The sequence below is a fragment of the Hippocampus comes genome, unplaced genomic scaffold (genome assembly GCF_001891065.2).
Source record: "Hippocampus comes isolate QL1 unplaced genomic scaffold, H_comes_QL1_v1.1 scaffold118, whole genome shotgun sequence".
Taxonomy (NCBI): domain Eukaryota; kingdom Metazoa; phylum Chordata; class Actinopteri; order Syngnathiformes; family Syngnathidae; genus Hippocampus; species Hippocampus comes.
Window position 1 is genome coordinate 1235944 of NW_017805461.1, and position 16701 is coordinate 1252644.

At 41.2% G+C, this 16701-nt stretch overlaps 3 protein-coding genes across 8 annotated transcripts in view; 2 read left to right on the plus strand and 1 right to left on the minus strand.

Annotated features, from left to right (window-relative positions):
- Positions 1–201: 201 nt before the first annotated feature.
- Positions 202–3896, minus strand: phykpl (5-phosphohydroxy-L-lysine phospho-lyase). Of its 2 annotated transcripts, XM_019874755.1 has the most exons (12): positions 3634–3896; positions 3399–3517; positions 3141–3300; positions 2542–2616; positions 2382–2469; positions 2180–2296; positions 2028–2110; positions 1740–1965; positions 1436–1590; positions 1126–1215; positions 543–676; positions 202–466 (listed from the first exon to the last, which is right to left on the minus strand). In XM_019874755.1, exons 1-12 carry the CDS (start codon positions 3690–3692, stop codon positions 426–428), a joined length of 1347 nt encoding a protein of 448 aa, XP_019730314.1. In that variant the 5' UTR covers positions 3693–3896; the 3' UTR covers positions 202–425. The 2 variants fall into 2 exon arrangements, with proteins under 2 accessions (XP_019730314.1, XP_019730315.1); XM_019874756.1 differs by lacking the exon at positions 3399–3517.
- On the plus strand, positions 2531–10979 carry LOC109518731 (protein FAM53C-like). 2 transcript variants are annotated; one of them, XM_019874764.1, is made up of 6 exons: positions 4095–4212; positions 5929–6119; positions 7700–7760; positions 7835–8616; positions 10487–10720; positions 10820–10979. In XM_019874764.1, exons 2-6 carry the CDS (start codon positions 6051–6053, stop codon positions 10820–10822), a joined length of 1149 nt encoding a protein of 382 aa, XP_019730323.1. In that variant the 5' UTR covers positions 4095–4212; positions 5929–6050; the 3' UTR covers positions 10823–10979. The 2 variants fall into 2 exon arrangements, with proteins under 2 accessions (XP_019730324.1, XP_019730323.1); XM_019874765.1 differs by lacking the exons at positions 4095–4212; positions 10820–10979 and adding an exon at positions 2531–2638 and having other exon boundaries at positions 10487–10813.
- Positions 10980–15071: 4092 nt separating this feature from the next.
- Positions 15072–16701, plus strand: part of ctbp1l (C-terminal binding protein 1-like) — a 31269-nt gene continuing 29639 nt past the window's right edge. Inside the window, exon 1 of one of the 4 annotated variants that reach the window (XM_019874757.1) lies at positions 15072–15186. The gene's annotated coding sequence lies outside the window, so the exon portion shown is untranslated. Of the gene's footprint in view, positions 15187–15330; positions 15550–16701 lie in introns of those variants that run through there. The other 3 variants (XM_019874760.1, XM_019874758.1, XM_019874759.1) reach the window with 3 other exon arrangements.

Here is a 16701-nt window from a genome sequence, read left to right on the forward strand (position 1 = left end):
TTTCGAGTACCATAGTGTTACCACAATTAGTTGCCTCTGATTTGAAATTTCTAAATACAGGGCGGGCCATAAGTTTTCATACATTGTTCGTGTACCTATAATACCTCGGGCATCTGAAATTAAAAAAAAAAAAAACATTTTCAATACGTGACCCTCGTGAGGAAGAGCGATTTGTGAATGTCTGGATGGATGGTTTGTGTACCTAAGGTATCTGAAATGTAAAAAAAAAAAACAAACCTATATTTTCCTATTGTATGAAAACTTATTGTCCACCCTCAAGACCATAAGACAATGGCGATGTGTGAAATTATTGCGTTTGCTCTTTGTTAGATAATGGGTCATCACTACCTCTGAATTTAATGAATGAATGTGACAGTCTGACAATGTATGATCAAATTAAAACATTTTCTACAGGATCAACAAACCTAGATGTCTTCCTTTTCCAGCTTCATGTTGGCCTCTATGTCTAAGGAATGACAAAGTAGAAATTGTGTTGAGGGTATTGTTAAGTGCATTTGACCATTAGGGTTACTGGTGTGAACCTGTCAGGATCCGATCAATGCAGTGCACCACCAGCTCAGCATCCTCCATATTGAAGCACATGGGTGGTTTAAACTTCAAGACATTTTCCCAGGGCCCATCTGTACTGACACAGATTCGATCCTCCATTTTGAGCCTGAATGAGACAAAAATATTGACCACCCCTGTTTTGTCATTTAAAAAATTTGGAACAATGAAGGTACATTTGTTGAGAAAGGTGTAAACATAAATGGCACATAAGGGCTGACACAGCTGTTTTCCTATGTTTCCTTGAAAATCCAAATCACTGAAGTTAATTGCATCAATAGCTTTGGCATTGGACGGCTAAAAGAAAAGGTGTTTATAGGCAATCCATGTTTTCTGTTAGGCACATGGTACACCTTCAGTGGCACCAAGGACTAAAGTGAACAAGAAATGAAAAAGATGTTTTGACTTTCAGCTATGTCCCTGCCAGTTAGGAATTACCACACTGAGCAACTCGCGTGAGTGGTTTATAAGGTGCCCCAACAATTATTTTCCCCTGATTCAAGTTTCAGCGATGTCGACGCAGATGTGGTTTTGGTGTGATGTATGTTGCTGTTACACCTTTTCACGACCTGTGCTGCTGCTTTGGTGGCAGGTGTCCTCAGTTCTCTGTCTTCTACCAGCTCAACTCCTACAAAAAGTCCGGCGCCCCTGTAAAATGGCAGCTTTGGTTTTGCGGCACTGATTGCTTTTTGTAAAAAAAAAAACAAACAGGAAACAAATACTTTTTTTTTTTTAATACCAGGTTTTCAGAAAAATCATGACTACATTAGCTAAGCATAAATGGGGATTAGCTTACATGATGTTCACGATTCTCCATAAAATGAATGTTTTTGGCTGATTTTCCAACAGAACCAAATTGTGCTATTACCTAACATCTCCAATAAGTTCATGTTGACTTTTCAGCCTGTTGAACAAATCTTTCAGGTGTGCGCCGACCCTTTTGGCGTTCCCTTTCAGGTCCTCTTTTTCGATTACATCAAGGACAGCCAGACCAATTGCACAAGACACTGGGTTCCCGCCAAACTGGAAGAAAATGGACAATTATATGTTTTTGCTTTATAAGGAAATCCACATAGAAGTCTGCAAAGAATTGTCCATGTCATTAAGTCTTCAGTGCATCAATTTGTATGTTTAAATTCTGATATGAACGCTAAAACAAAAATTGCAATTACCGTATTGAAGTACTCCACTCCATTGGCGGTGAAAGCTCTGGCTATCTCCACTGTTGTTACTACGCACGCAATGGGATGTCCGTTGCCCATTGGCTTGCCCATGGTTACTATGTCGGGGCAAAAATCTGTTCCTTGCATCTGAAAAGCCCAAAAGTGACTTCCAACGCGCCCAAAGCCAGTCTGCACCTCATCCGCCACAAACACCCCGCCTGCTGAGCGCACATACCTGTGGAGAACAAAGCAAAGTGTACGTCCTTGTACTGATGCTATCAGCAAAACAAGACTTACTCTGCCACTTTAGTGGAGTATCCCTCTGGCAGAATGATTTGTCCTCCCACGCTTGGCATTGATTCGGCAAAGAAGGCAGATATCTGTGGCAAATGGAAATTGTTGCTTGTGTGAATGATGCATACCTTTGGTGACTCATTTTCTTAGGTCACCTTGCGACCTTTCCTGTGCACCTCCTCTATTAAGTCCTTGACTGTATCTGCATAAGATTGACCAGGATTTGGTTCATCCTCTTTGTAGATGCCTCTGTAGGTGTCTGGTAAGGGTGCCTGACACAATGAAACACATTACAGTATTCAATAACACAAAAACATGTTTTAGCCGTTTGTACAAATACAGTATATATTTACATACCACATGAACCCATTCTTTTTGTCCATTCAATTTCCGGAACTTGTATGGACTGATGTCGATGAGGGACATCAAATGACCGTGGTATGCGCTAAAAGCAGATTTGACACTTATGAATCACAGTGAGGAAATGAATGTGATCTGTTGTAGGGGGAATCCTCACTGGTCAAGCACGATGACGTCCTCGTGTTGAGTGTACTGCTGAGCCAAGCGTAGTGCAAGATCGTTGGCCTCGGAGCTGTTGGAAGAAGCACTGTTAGGTACCGACAGAAATACACTACTTAAAAGTTGATATTGAGATTTCAGGTCAAATGTCAGAATGAACCCCCAAAATTAAACTGCACATGCACTTGTTTAATGTTGCATTACCTTTTGCACAGCTTGCTCTAACAAGGAGCTGAATGACAAAAATGTCAACAGGAATTTCATCCATGCACCATTAAATGTAATTGTTCAATTACAGTGGGCATTCAAGCAGTCCTCTTAATCATGCTGTTCACATTTTGATATCATGAGCCCAAGATGACTCTCAAAAATGTGAGTTGGTCTGAGCGTTATGTCATGAGCAGGTTGCAAGAAGAGTCACAGAATTAGACATCCACGGGGAGGGGGCAACCTGTTGTGAATTTTGCCATCCAGCCTCGTAATTAGAGTACAGCAAGATGTACAAAAAGTTCGCCCATTAAAGGTACAATGCTTTTTTGGGGTTATCCTGAAAGCATCCCCGAAAGCTGAATATCTCTAACTTTTTGTGTTACGCACCCAGAGTTGACAAAATAGAAGACGGACAGTCGCTCAGGCAAGGTGGCAGCCAGGCGGTCTGCATACAAGACCAAATTGTCGTGCAGGAATCTCGTGTTGGTGTTAAGAAGGTCCATTTGATCCGTTGCAGCCTTTGTAACACTGGGGTGGCAATGGCCCACTACAATACAAAACCGTGTATTATAATCATTGTTACCACCGGATGGCACTAGTGTGGCGTGCAGTTTTAAAGCCATTGCGCGGCATAAAATATTTTACCATGATGAACATTGCTGATGCAGTCCAAATAGCGCTTGTCGTTCTCATCAAAAATATACTGCCCCCTTGCTCTTACAATTTTGACAGGATCGTCTGAATAAAAAAGTCTGCACGATTGCCTGCAATCAAAAATATGCAACGCTTATCAAATGAAGTGCGAGAAAATAAACTGGTAGAGTTTACAGAACTATATAGGTCAGCAGTTACATTGCATGTTTTCTTAAAGAGTACTTACCCGATCAATTGTCTCCTCATTGTCAGGGTTTCCTCTTTTCTGAGTAGTTCTGAAGCCATATCTTCCTTATGTTAGAGTTGTATGTCGTCAAATCACTGTAAATCTGGTTTAGAAAAGTCGAACGGTTCTTAAAATCAACTGCGCATTTAGGAGTTGCATTATAATTCTTTGCAACCAATCCAGATGTCTGTATGGAAACCTGACACGTATCAGGATTGGATTAGGTTGTTTGTTGCAGGGATACGTGTGTAATATAACTCCATTCTGTTACAGCGTTACGACATTTCCGCCCTAGTTTGCGACTGTTGTGCTTTATGGGTTAGTCTTCGTACAGATTAGAATTCGTACAGTGTAAATGTCGATTGTGTGGCTGCAAATAAGTGCAATTATATTATTATAATTCCGTTAATTTACAGTACAAATGGTACTTGCGGTGTTCTCTAATGGCGGCATTGGAAGCGAGTACCCCCTCCCTTTCCTGTAATAGTATCGTCCAGAGGCTATATAAATACTCCGCCGAGCGCTCCTCTTCCGGAGCAATGTGTGCAGCTTCGGTTGCTATGGAACCGTAAAACGAAGGTAATACATCAGGACAGATATAACACGCTAGCTTGCAAATAAACTGCGTAAAGCTAGCTCACGCGATCAAATCTGCTCGGCCGTGCTTATTCCGCCACGTCATGTTGTCTCAAGAGTAACAGTCGCAATTGTGTACTATGTCAAGCGAATAGTCAACATAAAATGGACCGAACAGGACAATTTATAACCTCAGTAGTTGTGACGTCTGTTGTCCTACTAGCTGGCTACCAAAGGCGACGGCTAAATTGTGTTGCACGAGCTGCATCGTGCTGCTGAGCTAACGTTGCTCAATTCACGCCGCGTCTCGAATTAAAACAAAAAGCCAATAAGTATAGCGTTGACAATGACGATTATTTGCATTGTAGCTGACGTTGAGGATGTACTGAATGAATGTTTAATGTCCATTGAGACCCCAAAATGAATGCAGAAAACTCACCCAAAAACAACTCAAAACACTTAAGTTTGATAAATTATGGACTCTTGTGTTGTCATTCGCTTTATTCATTCCATAAATTGTGGATTCATGATGTATCTTGTTCTGAGAAGCACTTCAAATTATGGGAAATACTAGTTTGAATAGTTAAAGCGCGAATTAAGTGTCTGCTCATATGTGTGAGGCTCTGCGTACTTAGGTCCTGGGGAAAAGCTTTGCCTTTTCTGACATGTAGCACCACGTTCACCCTTTGGAGGAAGGTCCTCCAGGCCTCATCTGACTGCCAACACCAGTCACACCATATTCTACCAGTTGCATATTGTCAGCACTGTTAACCTGGATTTGGAACATAATGTTTGCTTTCTAGAGCAAATACAATTTAAATCACTTTTGGTGCCATATTTACTAGCTGCTGTAGAGCCCATAAACTATCATATTGTCATGTTACTTTTTCGCCCCAGTTATTTTGAAATGTAGCAATTGGATCAGCCAAGGTAACTAACTTTTTTTTTTGAGCTGACGTTTGCAGATTTGGGTATTAGTTGATTTGATATGTTAATACACAGAACTTGTTTGGGTTTTTTTTTTTGTATGTAGAACAAAATAAATGCAAAATACCTAGATACATCCAAGTAGTTTGCATTTGCTTTGGTATTTTAAATGCTGGGTTACTTTGTCATCATTCCTTTGTACTTCTTGTAAAGATTCTATGGCATGCTTCCAACCCCTATCCCCATTCATTTTCCTCACACTTCCCCCATTCTCTCCTTTTTTATTCTCTCCCTCCCCCTTTGGTTTTCTCCGCAAGCCACATCTGCTGTTATCTGTTCAAGCGGACCCTACGAACTTTTGAGTCCCACATTTTCATCCACAAGCTTTCCACTTGGGATTTGCTCTGCGTGTTCTTTGCTGTGACGGTAGATTTTTGTGCCAGTAATAAGGGATTGCAGTGCTCACTTACTAAGTGACCATGATGGAATGTGAAGTGTTTCTTTGTTCTGGTTCTCCTCGTGTCCATGGGTGCTCTCTGCTTTTGTGAACGTGAACTTCGGCTTCTGGCTTTCACGAGTGCATTAGACACTTAGTGGAGATTCATAAGTTCAGGCGCTCACTCTTTCTGGATTTTTCTTTACCAAAGAGAGCGATTTATAAAGCTTTTCACACTATCAAGACCAGAATATTCTAGAATATTCAGTATGTTCAACTGCTGGTAAATTAACATGACCCCAAAGCTTGAAAATGGTTTAGACTCTACTGTAATGATCTTTCTCGTCTACCTTCAGGTGAAACGAAGATGGTATTAATGCATCCAACCAAATGAGGTGTGGAGGCCACACGGAATAAATCATGCCAGGTGTCTGACAAAACTGCTCTACATGTCTGTTCCTGGATCAGCGCAACCATTATGGTGACACTTATCACAGAGCAGCTCCGAAAGCAAAGTCTGGAAGAACCTTATCACAAGGCTTTCAATGTGAGTTGAGTTGGGTCAGTGTGCTTGCTGTGCAATTTGTATCAGTTAGCTTCATGGTGGTTCCGTTTAGTTCAGCTTGGTATGGTAACATTAAATTACCTTTATATTGTATATTGTCCACAATTATTTACATGTATAAGAATGTCTACGCATAATGTAGTATGTTTAGGATTTTACAGTAAATGCCACCAAACTACAGAGTATTTCACTGAATGTACAAGATACTGCTGCATTTGATGGTTTTTGTTTTATTTATGGTGCACTCCTCTTGCTGGGAATTTTGCTAACTGCACTATTTTATATTTTAATACTTGCTGCTTCCGGTCCCTCAGTTACCGCTCTGAATCCAACTATGGAAGCGTTTTTATTGGAATAATAAATAAACACACTTATTTCTTGAAAATGGCAAACTGGAACTTTCACACTTTTAGTACCAAGTTGTTGGGATGACTCATGGCACTAGACCCGGGGTCACAAACCTTTTTGAAATTGATAGTTATGTACCTCTTCTGTGATGATTAATGCGGTGGGCGACCACTTTGAAACATACTTGTAAAATAAAACACATTTGCTCAAATTACATTTCATTGTTATTATTAATAATTATTGTTGAGAGTGTATCCTGCCTCTTGCCCAATGGCACCTGGGATAGGTTCCGGCTCACCCGCTACCCAAATGAGGATAACCAGTATAGAGATTGGATGGAAAATGGATGGATATTCATGTAGATGTGATGATGTCACACAATAATTATCAACAAGGATTTCCTATTAATTTCTACAAGCATTTTTAAATGATCATTTCTACAACATTCCAACGAAATCACAATATTCCATCACTGACCTATTATTAGGACCCCCCCCATGGGCTGCTCATGTGGTTCTCAGGGACCCACAGGCACCATGTTAACCCTGCGTTAGACTTGACGCTGTTCAGTAATTGGCCAACAGAAAATTCCCTACCATTTTCAACAATTCTTTCAAGTTAGAAGAAAATCTAACTTGAAAAACAAAGAGCTTTTATTAATGTATTGTGCATTACAAGTGGAGGGGAATTCAGAGCTGCGTTTCCTATTCAGGTAGTGCTCTAGGGACGGGCATAGTAATTGGTTCATGTTTTGTTCTTAATTCATCGTGTCTTGTTGTAATTGGAGCAAAATGGCACCACTTGACTGCATCTATTTGAAGTTGTGCTACATCCACACTACGTCAGCTCCCTCCATTACTCTGCTAAATATGACACTGACATCAAAACAGGAGTTCAGTACGTTTCCTAGAGATACTAGTCACAAAATGATTTGACCATTTTCCTTCTGTAGTAAAACCAAGTAAATACAGTCAAATGCCCATTCTTGGTGTGTGCACATGGGACTCTTATGTTCTTTACATTCTTTGTTAAAATTACGGGACAATTCCATGCGGTCTTTTTGGAACGGTATGATGTCATACTATATAGCAGAAACATCTACTGCCATTTTGGCGACGCGCCCGTGGTGGAAAAACAAACCTGTATTGCTTTGTGGAAACGTAGCTTTACTTGAGGTTTTTTTGGCATTTGAATGACCTGTCTCATGTTTTCAGACACTCCCTGCATTAGGCTCCAGCCCCGCAATCTCCTGGAATGCATGCAAATCAGCGCAAGGCAAGTTCAGTGAAATAAGTGGTACATTTGTAAGGTGTGAAAATCTGTGTCAAGTTTTGTCGTGGCATTTCCAGAGAGCAGCTTTGCTGCACAGCCATCATTCAAAGCCAAACCACTTGATGCAACATGTGGACTGGATTCCATTACAGCCAACACTTTTCAGAGCTCCCCACCGCCACCCCCTCCAAAACGCCACTGTCGCTCCCTGTCTGTTCCAGAGGACCTGTCTCAGTGCCGCTCCACGTGGTATCCTTGTGCATCCAAAGTTTGGACCCCAGTAAAACGCGTCAGCCAAAGTGTCGGAACGGCTCATTTAGGCTTAGTTGGCAGCTCGATGCCTTTTTGCGGTCCCACGACCGTCTCAGAGTCATCCTCTCGACATTCCTCCTCGAGCCCTACTTTCTTTAGCTTAGCATTATCTGCCGACTCACCGCTGTCGTGGAGCTTTCCATGGGACCCATGTGACTCACCAAAAACAACCTGCTCTTCATCATTCGCCACCCCATCCTCTTGCTCCTCATCCCCGACACCCTTAGTCGGCCACTCTGTGCTGCACCGCTGCTACTCCCTGTCGCCTCTGCAAGTACTGAACACGTCAGTGTTGTCCCAGCAGCCACAGCTGGCCCACACTTCTGCTCTGTCGTATGGGCGCTTGGGCATGGAGTGCCCAGCTTTGTCTGCTTCCCCTACTTCAGCCTGTAGCACACCATCCTCCTCTCGACGCGACGTGTGCCCCGCACTACCACGATGCCACTCACAGCCTTGCGACATGCGCAGACCTCGCTTGAAGCGGCGCCACGACCCAGATGTGTTACCTGGCCCCAGGCCGGGGCTTGACTTCAGTAAGATGACACAGGTTAGTTTTATTTACTCTCTACAAGGCAATGTATAAGGTTTGCTCTACACTTACTCACAGGTCAGTCACACAAGCTATTGAATTTCTTCATCCAAAAAAAAAAAGAATGAATCCATTGCAGGATGAAACTTTAAAACATTTTTCCCCGTGCAGACAATGGTTTATCATTTTACAATTCTTAACAGACAAAAGTGTACAAAGTTGTATGGTACTATGAAAGTGAGCCCTTTGACGCTTCATACCTGGAGTATAGGGCGAAACAGAAAAGCAGTGTTGCTGAAAATGAAGCAGTTTTAATGATCAAGCTTTTTAACATTCTGACAACGGTAAAAAAACATGTTAAAAATGTCTCTCTTAATTTATTGTACAATTAACCATATTGCGCTGGGCGGTCAGGATTGTGACATCTGTACCACTTTACATGCTATTCTACAGCTGTATCCTAATCACGTTCCAGTTTTATGATGGTTGTGTTATTTCTTTTTCTTGACATCCCTGATCACCACTGGTGTGGCAATTATTAAAAAAAAAAAAAAAAAAAAAAGCTTTATGCACACGCACACCTTGAACCTCCCATTTATTGTGGGGGGTAAATGTTCCAGACCCACCACAATAGAAGAAAACCTCTGTCTATAGAGAGACGAAATAATTACTTAAACACACTTTTTAAACACATTGAAAATGTATTTGAACACAAAGAAAAAAAATGGAAGCATAAAATAAAAAAACATATGGATGTATTGTGACATCTGTGTCGATATGTGCCTTTTAAGAGGCGCGGTATGGCGGGGTGGGGTGTAACCGGCATGTCTGCTTGTGTCTAGGCGTAAGCTGTGGCTGACAGCAGCTCATGCGGATGTGTGCTCATTTTGTTTGCTTCTACCAATCTCGTTTGTAAAATTAGTGCTTCAATTACTTTAAGTAGAGGAATACTAATCACATAGTAGATATAAAAAGTCTACACCCTCTGTTCAAATGTCAGGGTTTTGTTATTATTATTTTTTTAAGACAGAGAGACTAATTTCAAAGCCTTTTCTGCTATTGTGCCCTATAACCTGTGCAACTCAAGTGAAGAGAAAAAAAAATCTTTTTGAGAGGAATAACAATGAGAAAATATGGTTCTGTGCACACCCTCATAATTTGGGATGTTGCTGTGTTCAGAATTAGCCAATCACAATGATGCGCGTTTCTGTAAATAGGAGATGGCGTACACCTGCCACTCAAAGAAATTTCCGCAAACCCAATTCCAAAAAAGTTGTGGTTTTGTATTAAAGGGGACGGCAACACCAACATTTTCTTGACAAGAATGTGTTCTATGCAGCCCCACTAGTCTAAACACAGCATTCTGATAAATATTGCATATGTGCATGTGCACTGAGTTAAGAGTAAAATCCAATTGGGATTGTTGTTTCGTCAGACCATAACACATTTTCCCACGTGTTTGGGAGTTTACAATTGCGTTTTTGCCTCATTTTGAAACATGATAGAATCGTGCTTTGGCGCTGTTTTTCTCCAGCTGGTGGAGCGACATAATAGTTTCAAATATAAGTCAGCACAAAAACTGACATTGATTAGGGTCAATCAGTTACTTTAAATTGTGGGAGGTGTGTGCTGACTCCCTCTTACCGGTAATACAAATTTGAATGTGATTGGTTGATTCTGACCATGTTAAGTAAAAGTAGCTCATATTGGTGTTAGGAATCAGTTGTAAAATGAATTTTCATGTTCTCATTTTTAAAAAAATATCAGAATCCTGGCATTTTCAACAGGCGGGGCTGTAGACTTTTTATATTCATTGTATGGCATTTTATTTTTGCCAGAATATTAGCAGAGTGTATCTCCCTGATGGCAATTTTGCCTCTTTCACCAGATTGGCAATGGGGTGGCCCTAGTCTCGGGTTCAGGTGCTTGCGTGGCTCTGATCCATTCCCAAACGAAACATAACTCTCCTGTGGAGCTCCTGGGTCATGCCAGCATCAGACCACTGAGTGAAAGTGAAGAAGAGGATGAAGATGATACCATAAAAAGAACTGTGACGCCTGAGGCCCATTTGCTCTTTGAACGGGACTGCACAGAACTCGACTTGAACCTCATAGAAGAAAACTGAAAGTGAAGAGGAGGATTAAGATGATACCATAAAAAGAACTGCGACGCCTGAGGCCCATTTGATCTTTGAAAGGGACTGCACAGAACTCTACTTGAATGATGATCGAGGGAAACTCCGCTTCCTGTGGTCACAGCTTCCTTTACTATGTTAAGCACACTTGTTACATGCTCTCCGGCTCAGGCTTATGACAAGAGTAAAGATAGAATCAGTTTGCAGTTATAAACAAACCACTTGCAAGCTAGTTACTGTTTCAAAATTAAAACAACAAAACATCATCATCAGAGTCACAGGGCCTCCCTATTCAGCACTGCAAAGTGAAATTAACAATTCTTTGTGTGGCCAGATTATTGATATGGCTTTTTTTTCTGGTAACTCATTTATTTAATTTGAAGTAGGGCTGCCATGTGGATGTGTAGTGCTTGTCTTGATATTCTTTTCTGGAGTAGAGTGACTTTAGAGACCAACACATTTGCCAGCTGTACAAAGTCTACTTTTTGGAAAATTGACATAAATATGAAATGATCCAGTAGGTTGCACCACAGGCCTGATGAAACATCCATGGCAATACAAACCATGTTGGCAAATTTTAGGCCCTCATCATTTTATTCTGATTGCCTTGTAGGTTTAGATCAGTGGTTCTTAACCTTGTTGGAGGTACCGAACCCAACCAGTTCACATGCACATTCGCCGAACCCGTCATGAGTGAAACATAAAAATATGATTCAAGAAGTTTTGCCGGTGCGAGACTAGAGGTGCTCAACTTAGCATAAATCATGCAGATAGGACACTCAGTCCCATCACGTTCCGTGATGCATGTGAATCCATGTTGTACATATTCGTCGGACCACTTTTTTTTTTTGCTCGACATAGCATGTATTAAAAAAAATTCTTAAAAAAAAAAAAAAAATCACTATGTACTATCACGACAGCCACATGTTGATGACCGAGGGAACTAAATCACCCACAGCACTGATTGGACAAGCGATGTAATGTGATCATCTGCCGCGGGCGTGTCATAACTAATTGACATGTTGAGTCGGTCGGGTGTGTCTTAACCTCCAAGGCAGAGGCTCTGTCGAACCCCTGAGATCGATTCACCGAACCCTTAGGGTTTGATCAAACCCATGTTGAGAACCACTGGTTGAGATAAAACCTGAGTTTTAAAAAAATAGTTGGAAATGTGTTTACAAGTCACCCTGTTAGTGTTAATATATTTTGTGCGTTTACCAGTGTACACTCACATTGGTCCGAACGTTAGGACCAAATGGATCGATGGGTTGCACAACCCATCGATCCATTTTATATACCGCTTGTTCTCTTCAGAGTCATGGGTAAATAGAGTCTATCCCAGCTGACGTGAGGCAAAAGGCGGAGGACTGCCTGGACTGATCATCAGTCAGTCTCAGGGTGCGTGGACAAATAATCATTGGGCCTGACAATGTAACATAACCAGTTAGCTTAACATATGGCCATTTTATACTGCCACAATGTAATTATTAAAAGCTGACAGTGTAAGTTGAGATAAAAGCCCAACACATGATCACCTGGATGATAATAATAAATACTCAGATAAGTAACATTAATACAGTAATCACCACACTGCGACTTTTATTGGTTCTCATCAGATTGTGATGGTGTACCTAATTTGCTGACCAGTGGTGCATGTCTACTGTGAGGATACATTATGAACTAAAACTGAAATCATTGCATGTTGTGGCCGCGCACAGTGTAACTCGAGCCTGAGACAATGAAAGCCCATCTAAAACGAAGACACGTAAACGAAAATCCCCAAGTCTCCTCTCCTGCCCTGCAGATAGATCCAGAATAAGGAAGATGGTCAATGTTAGTTAAACTGGTAGTTCAAAACAGTTTTCAATCATGATGAAGTCAGCCTCTGTCTTGAGGCCTTTGGAAGTGACGTTATGAGCTGAGGACATAAGCCTTATTCATTGTACATTCCGTGATCCAGCTGCTATTCCTGAAATCCACCATTCACTATAGATATGTTTAGTTTTGTATGATGTTAAAGTATTTTTAATGAGTAATCCACTATGTCCATTTATCCATGTTGTTTGGAGTTCTATGCCCCTCTCACCTGAAAAGTATTCACAGATCAGATGAGATCTGTTTGGAGGCTTCCGTGGCTTTTGCCAACCAATTTGACAAGTCTGGAACACCTCGAAGTGCCCCTGCCACTGCAGATGCTACTGTTAATAATTATCTTGCAACATTCTAACTAATTTATCTTCCATGTTGCTGGTTTCTTTTAAGTTGGTTGTTAATGACAAATGTTTTTAAATGGCAACGCGAATGCCACTGTGATTGGACCACACCTTAAACATAGAGCTTTATGAATTTCTGTTTGTGCTGATTCAGATACTTCAGAGTGAGTATGTTATGCACTTGACTAGCCTGTTGAATTACTCAAATTAAAATGTTGCAGCCAGCCCATTACATACAGTATGGCACAATGTAATGGATTGTGAAGCAAATGGAACCAAGTCAGTGTGGATGTGAGTGACTGATACAGATGAATATTGGTGGCCTTTCAGAGATGATTGATTTTGCATACGTTTTCAGATGGAAATATTCTGGATATGAATATATTGCACAATTTATGTACCAATAAAATTTGATAGAGAATGACACAAAAATGTTCATGTGATATGTAGCTCAATAAGCCTTAAACCTTTCAGTATGATGCAAAGCACAGCCCCACAATAATAATCTTGCAATAATTGCAATAAAGAACCTTACTTTAAAAAAATAAATAGACACATTGGCCCAATGTTTGTGAGCACATAGTGAACCCCAGAATATTTCAAACTAATTTCTACACACCACCACTGGAGGTGATCGGTGTTGGGAGGTACCAAAGTACAAATACTTAACTACAGTTTTCAGATATCTGTACTTGAGCATTTATTTCTTTGATGACATTTTACTTTTACTGAGTGGTGCTTCTTGACCAATTTTACTGGGCCTGGCTGGAGTTAGGGGTCTTGTCACATGAGCACGTTCAACCTACTTCTAGCTGAAGTTAATTAACAACACCGCAACACAAAACCAAGCAAGCCCACAACACAAGCCTGTTAAAGTAAATGTTATTCATAGACTAAGCTGCTAAAATGTTGGTTATTCTTCTCCAATGCTTTACGTCTAAAGTTCAAGCTGAAAAGAAAAGAGCACATTACGTTCTATTTCTGCACAACATAGACAGTAACATTGAGGGAACCCTCAAGAAGATGGTGTTTGATAGTGAGAGAGAAAAAAAGAGAGAGAGAGTGTGAGTATGTGAGTGAGTGACAGAAGACTTGGAAGAAACTTGTTTTCAGAGAGCAGGCACAGAGCAGGAAAGAGATCCAGGCAGTACACAGAAGTTCAAGCACAAGCTCGCCGATTGGTTTAGAACATAGGTGTCAAACTCAGGTCCTAGCGGGCCGCTGTCCTGCATGTTTTCCAATAGGGAGACTTGGGAAAACATGCAGGACAGCGGCCCACCGAGACCTGAGTTTGACACCCCTGGTTAAGAACAAAGGCTGCATTCGGAAATTAATGAGAGGGGAGCATGCTCTGCCTCTCTGAACACACGCTCTCAGTTGTGTTAGGGCATCAGTGAATTTCCGACAGCACCCCTCAAATCTCATTTTGGGCTACCAAAATTTGAGGGCTTAGGGGGAGAGTGGTTCTCAAGCCAGACTCCCAAGTGTACAATATTAGCAACGATCAAACAAAACAAACACACACAAAAAATAGGGAAAACTTAAATGGTAAAACACTGTTCAAGTCTATATTTCCACAACTGGGACCGACATACTTTTCAATCTTTGCACATGTTTACAAATTCAATTGTGAATTCACTTTGGAGAATTTTTAGAAGTCTCCCATAATGATAGCCAACATGGCCAATGTATTCTGTCTTCCGCCATCCTAAATACACACAAAAACTGTCTGTAACACATAAAGTATAGATAAGATATGGTGTACTTTTTCAGACTACTAGTAACAACAACTAATTTTGAATTTTTGTTACTCAGTTCACAACGTTGGCAAAGCCAAGGAAACACTTAGCAGACCTGACTGCTAAGTGTTGACTAATGCATGACTAATAAATTCAGTCTACACTATTTTTCTTACATTTGCATCACTCTTTTTCTTTACAAAAGTAGATGTACTTGTATTTAAGTACAGACTGTGAGTACTTTTGCTAGCTCTGGTAACTGAAGGTTAGGTTAATGAAGCTCCGTTCACTGAAATTCTCGGACAAGGTAACCGTTCCGCCATGAAAGGTGAGGGCGCTCCTTCCAGACCACCGCCGCTCTTTCTCAGACGCACGCTCACGCTCACACTGCCCCCCACTAAACATTGCACTTCCTCTTTTGTGCAATTTCATGGCGATCGGGAGAGAGGGAACCGCCGACGCACGCACACTGTCTCAGCACTCTCCAAAGAGTTTCTTCGGGGTAAATAACGAGCATTTTCCCCCAAGATTCGAACACCGGCTACTTCTGTAGTCCTACTCGAATTCAGTCACGTGGGCGATGATCAGTATGTCTTTAAGAAATGTTGATTTTAGTTTGACGCCCCCCTCACCCCCAACCGTAGCGCCACTCGCTGATAACAAATCGAGCGAAATGGGCTCCCTCCTCGCGCATCTTCTCCCACACAGCGGCACGTTCGTTCACGGCCAACAGGCAACGGCTAACTAGCTAGCGTTAGCACTCACGTATGTGGTTATGTAAATAGCTTCCTACCGTCATTTTTCGCTTGTCTACGGTAGCCACGCAACCTTAAATGCTGCACTCCTCGGAAGTCGGTGCGCTGTGGTATTTCCCATTCAAATATCAGCTACTTTGACCCTCGAGATGTTTGTTTTTGTGCTAGCTAGCTGTTATGCTATGTCGTTAGTTAGCGCCAGTTCGGAGATTAGGTGACCACGAAATGTATACATCTAGATGATGAATTTAAAACACGCTTAAAATCAAACACGCTCAACGTATGGAAATAACGTCCACCATTCATTGTATTGTTGCAGTTGATCGACGATCTGGGAGGCTGTCGAGCTAGCGTTCTCGGCTAATTGGTTAACGGTAACTTGTCCACGAACAAGGGAACTTTGTCACCGCGGTAGCTTGCAACTTGGTTTAATTCGTTTAAACTTTCCCGGTGCTATATTTCACGCCCAGTGACTTAACGAGAAAGGTGTGAATAAGTGTCAAATGGTCGTAGGGTTCTGTCTGACGTATGCTAACTTAGCACTTAACTCGGCATACTTAGACCTACAAAACAGTGCGCTTGATATCGCGTATAACTGCGAATTGCGAACAAGATGTGATTTATTGACTGTCGGTATTAAACCATTTTGTGGGTATGTGAGTAAAATCTCAAAGATTCATTTACACGAGACCAACATTATTAGGCATCATCTTTTAAAGGCGATTCCAGTGACAAGCATAATTTTCTTGCGCCAAATATTTAAGTCCTTAAAACCGGTGAAAATGTTCACATTTCTGCTTAACCTCTAAATACCAAGACAACAGCAGTTGAGATTTGTAGTCGTGCCCTTTTTTATTTCATCCGAGTTTCAAACTTTTACAACTTTTAAAATATTTTTATTTTCAAAAGGTTTGTATTATTGGAAGGCTTGGTAAACAGGATACAGGCGACATAAATAATGATGAACTTAAAGTAATTGTAAAAAGCCAAGGGCTACAAAATATGAAAGAATCAAGACCCAAACACAGTTTTTAAATGGTGGTCAGGTAGCGTGGGGTTTAATTTGGCACTCACACATTGATAGACAAATTGAGTTGACAATGAACCAACACCCACACATGTTGTTTCGATGCATAGACCTGAAGGCGTATAGCACAGTTAAGACACATTTGTAGTTGATAACATTAATGAAATTAGTGTCGTAAGCGACGGAAAATATAAGCCATCAATGTGCTTTGAGCAACATCTTAAGTGACTTGACC

Coding starts and splice junctions, on each gene's coding strand:
- phykpl (XM_019874755.1), bottom strand. CDS start 3,692: ATGGCTTCAGAACTACTCAGAAAAGAGGAAACCCTGACAATGAGGAGA. Junction 1,216..1,435: donor GAACTTATTGGAGATGTTAG/GTAATAGCACAA, acceptor GCCATTTTACAG/GGGCGCCGGACTTTTTGTAG. Junction 467..542: donor CATTGATCGGATCCTGACAG/GTTCACACCAGT, acceptor GTCATTCCTTAG/ACATAGAGGCCAACATGAAG.
- LOC109518731 (XM_019874765.1), top strand. CDS start 6,051: ATGGTGACACTTATCACAGAGCAGCTCCGAAAGCAAAGTCTGGAAGAA. Junction 6,120..7,699: donor CTTATCACAAGGCTTTCAAT/GTGAGTTGAGTT, acceptor TCATGTTTTCAG/ACACTCCCTGCATTAGGCTC. Junction 8,617..10,486: donor ACTTCAGTAAGATGACACAG/GTTAGTTTTATT, acceptor CTCTTTCACCAG/ATTGGCAATGGGGTGGCCCT.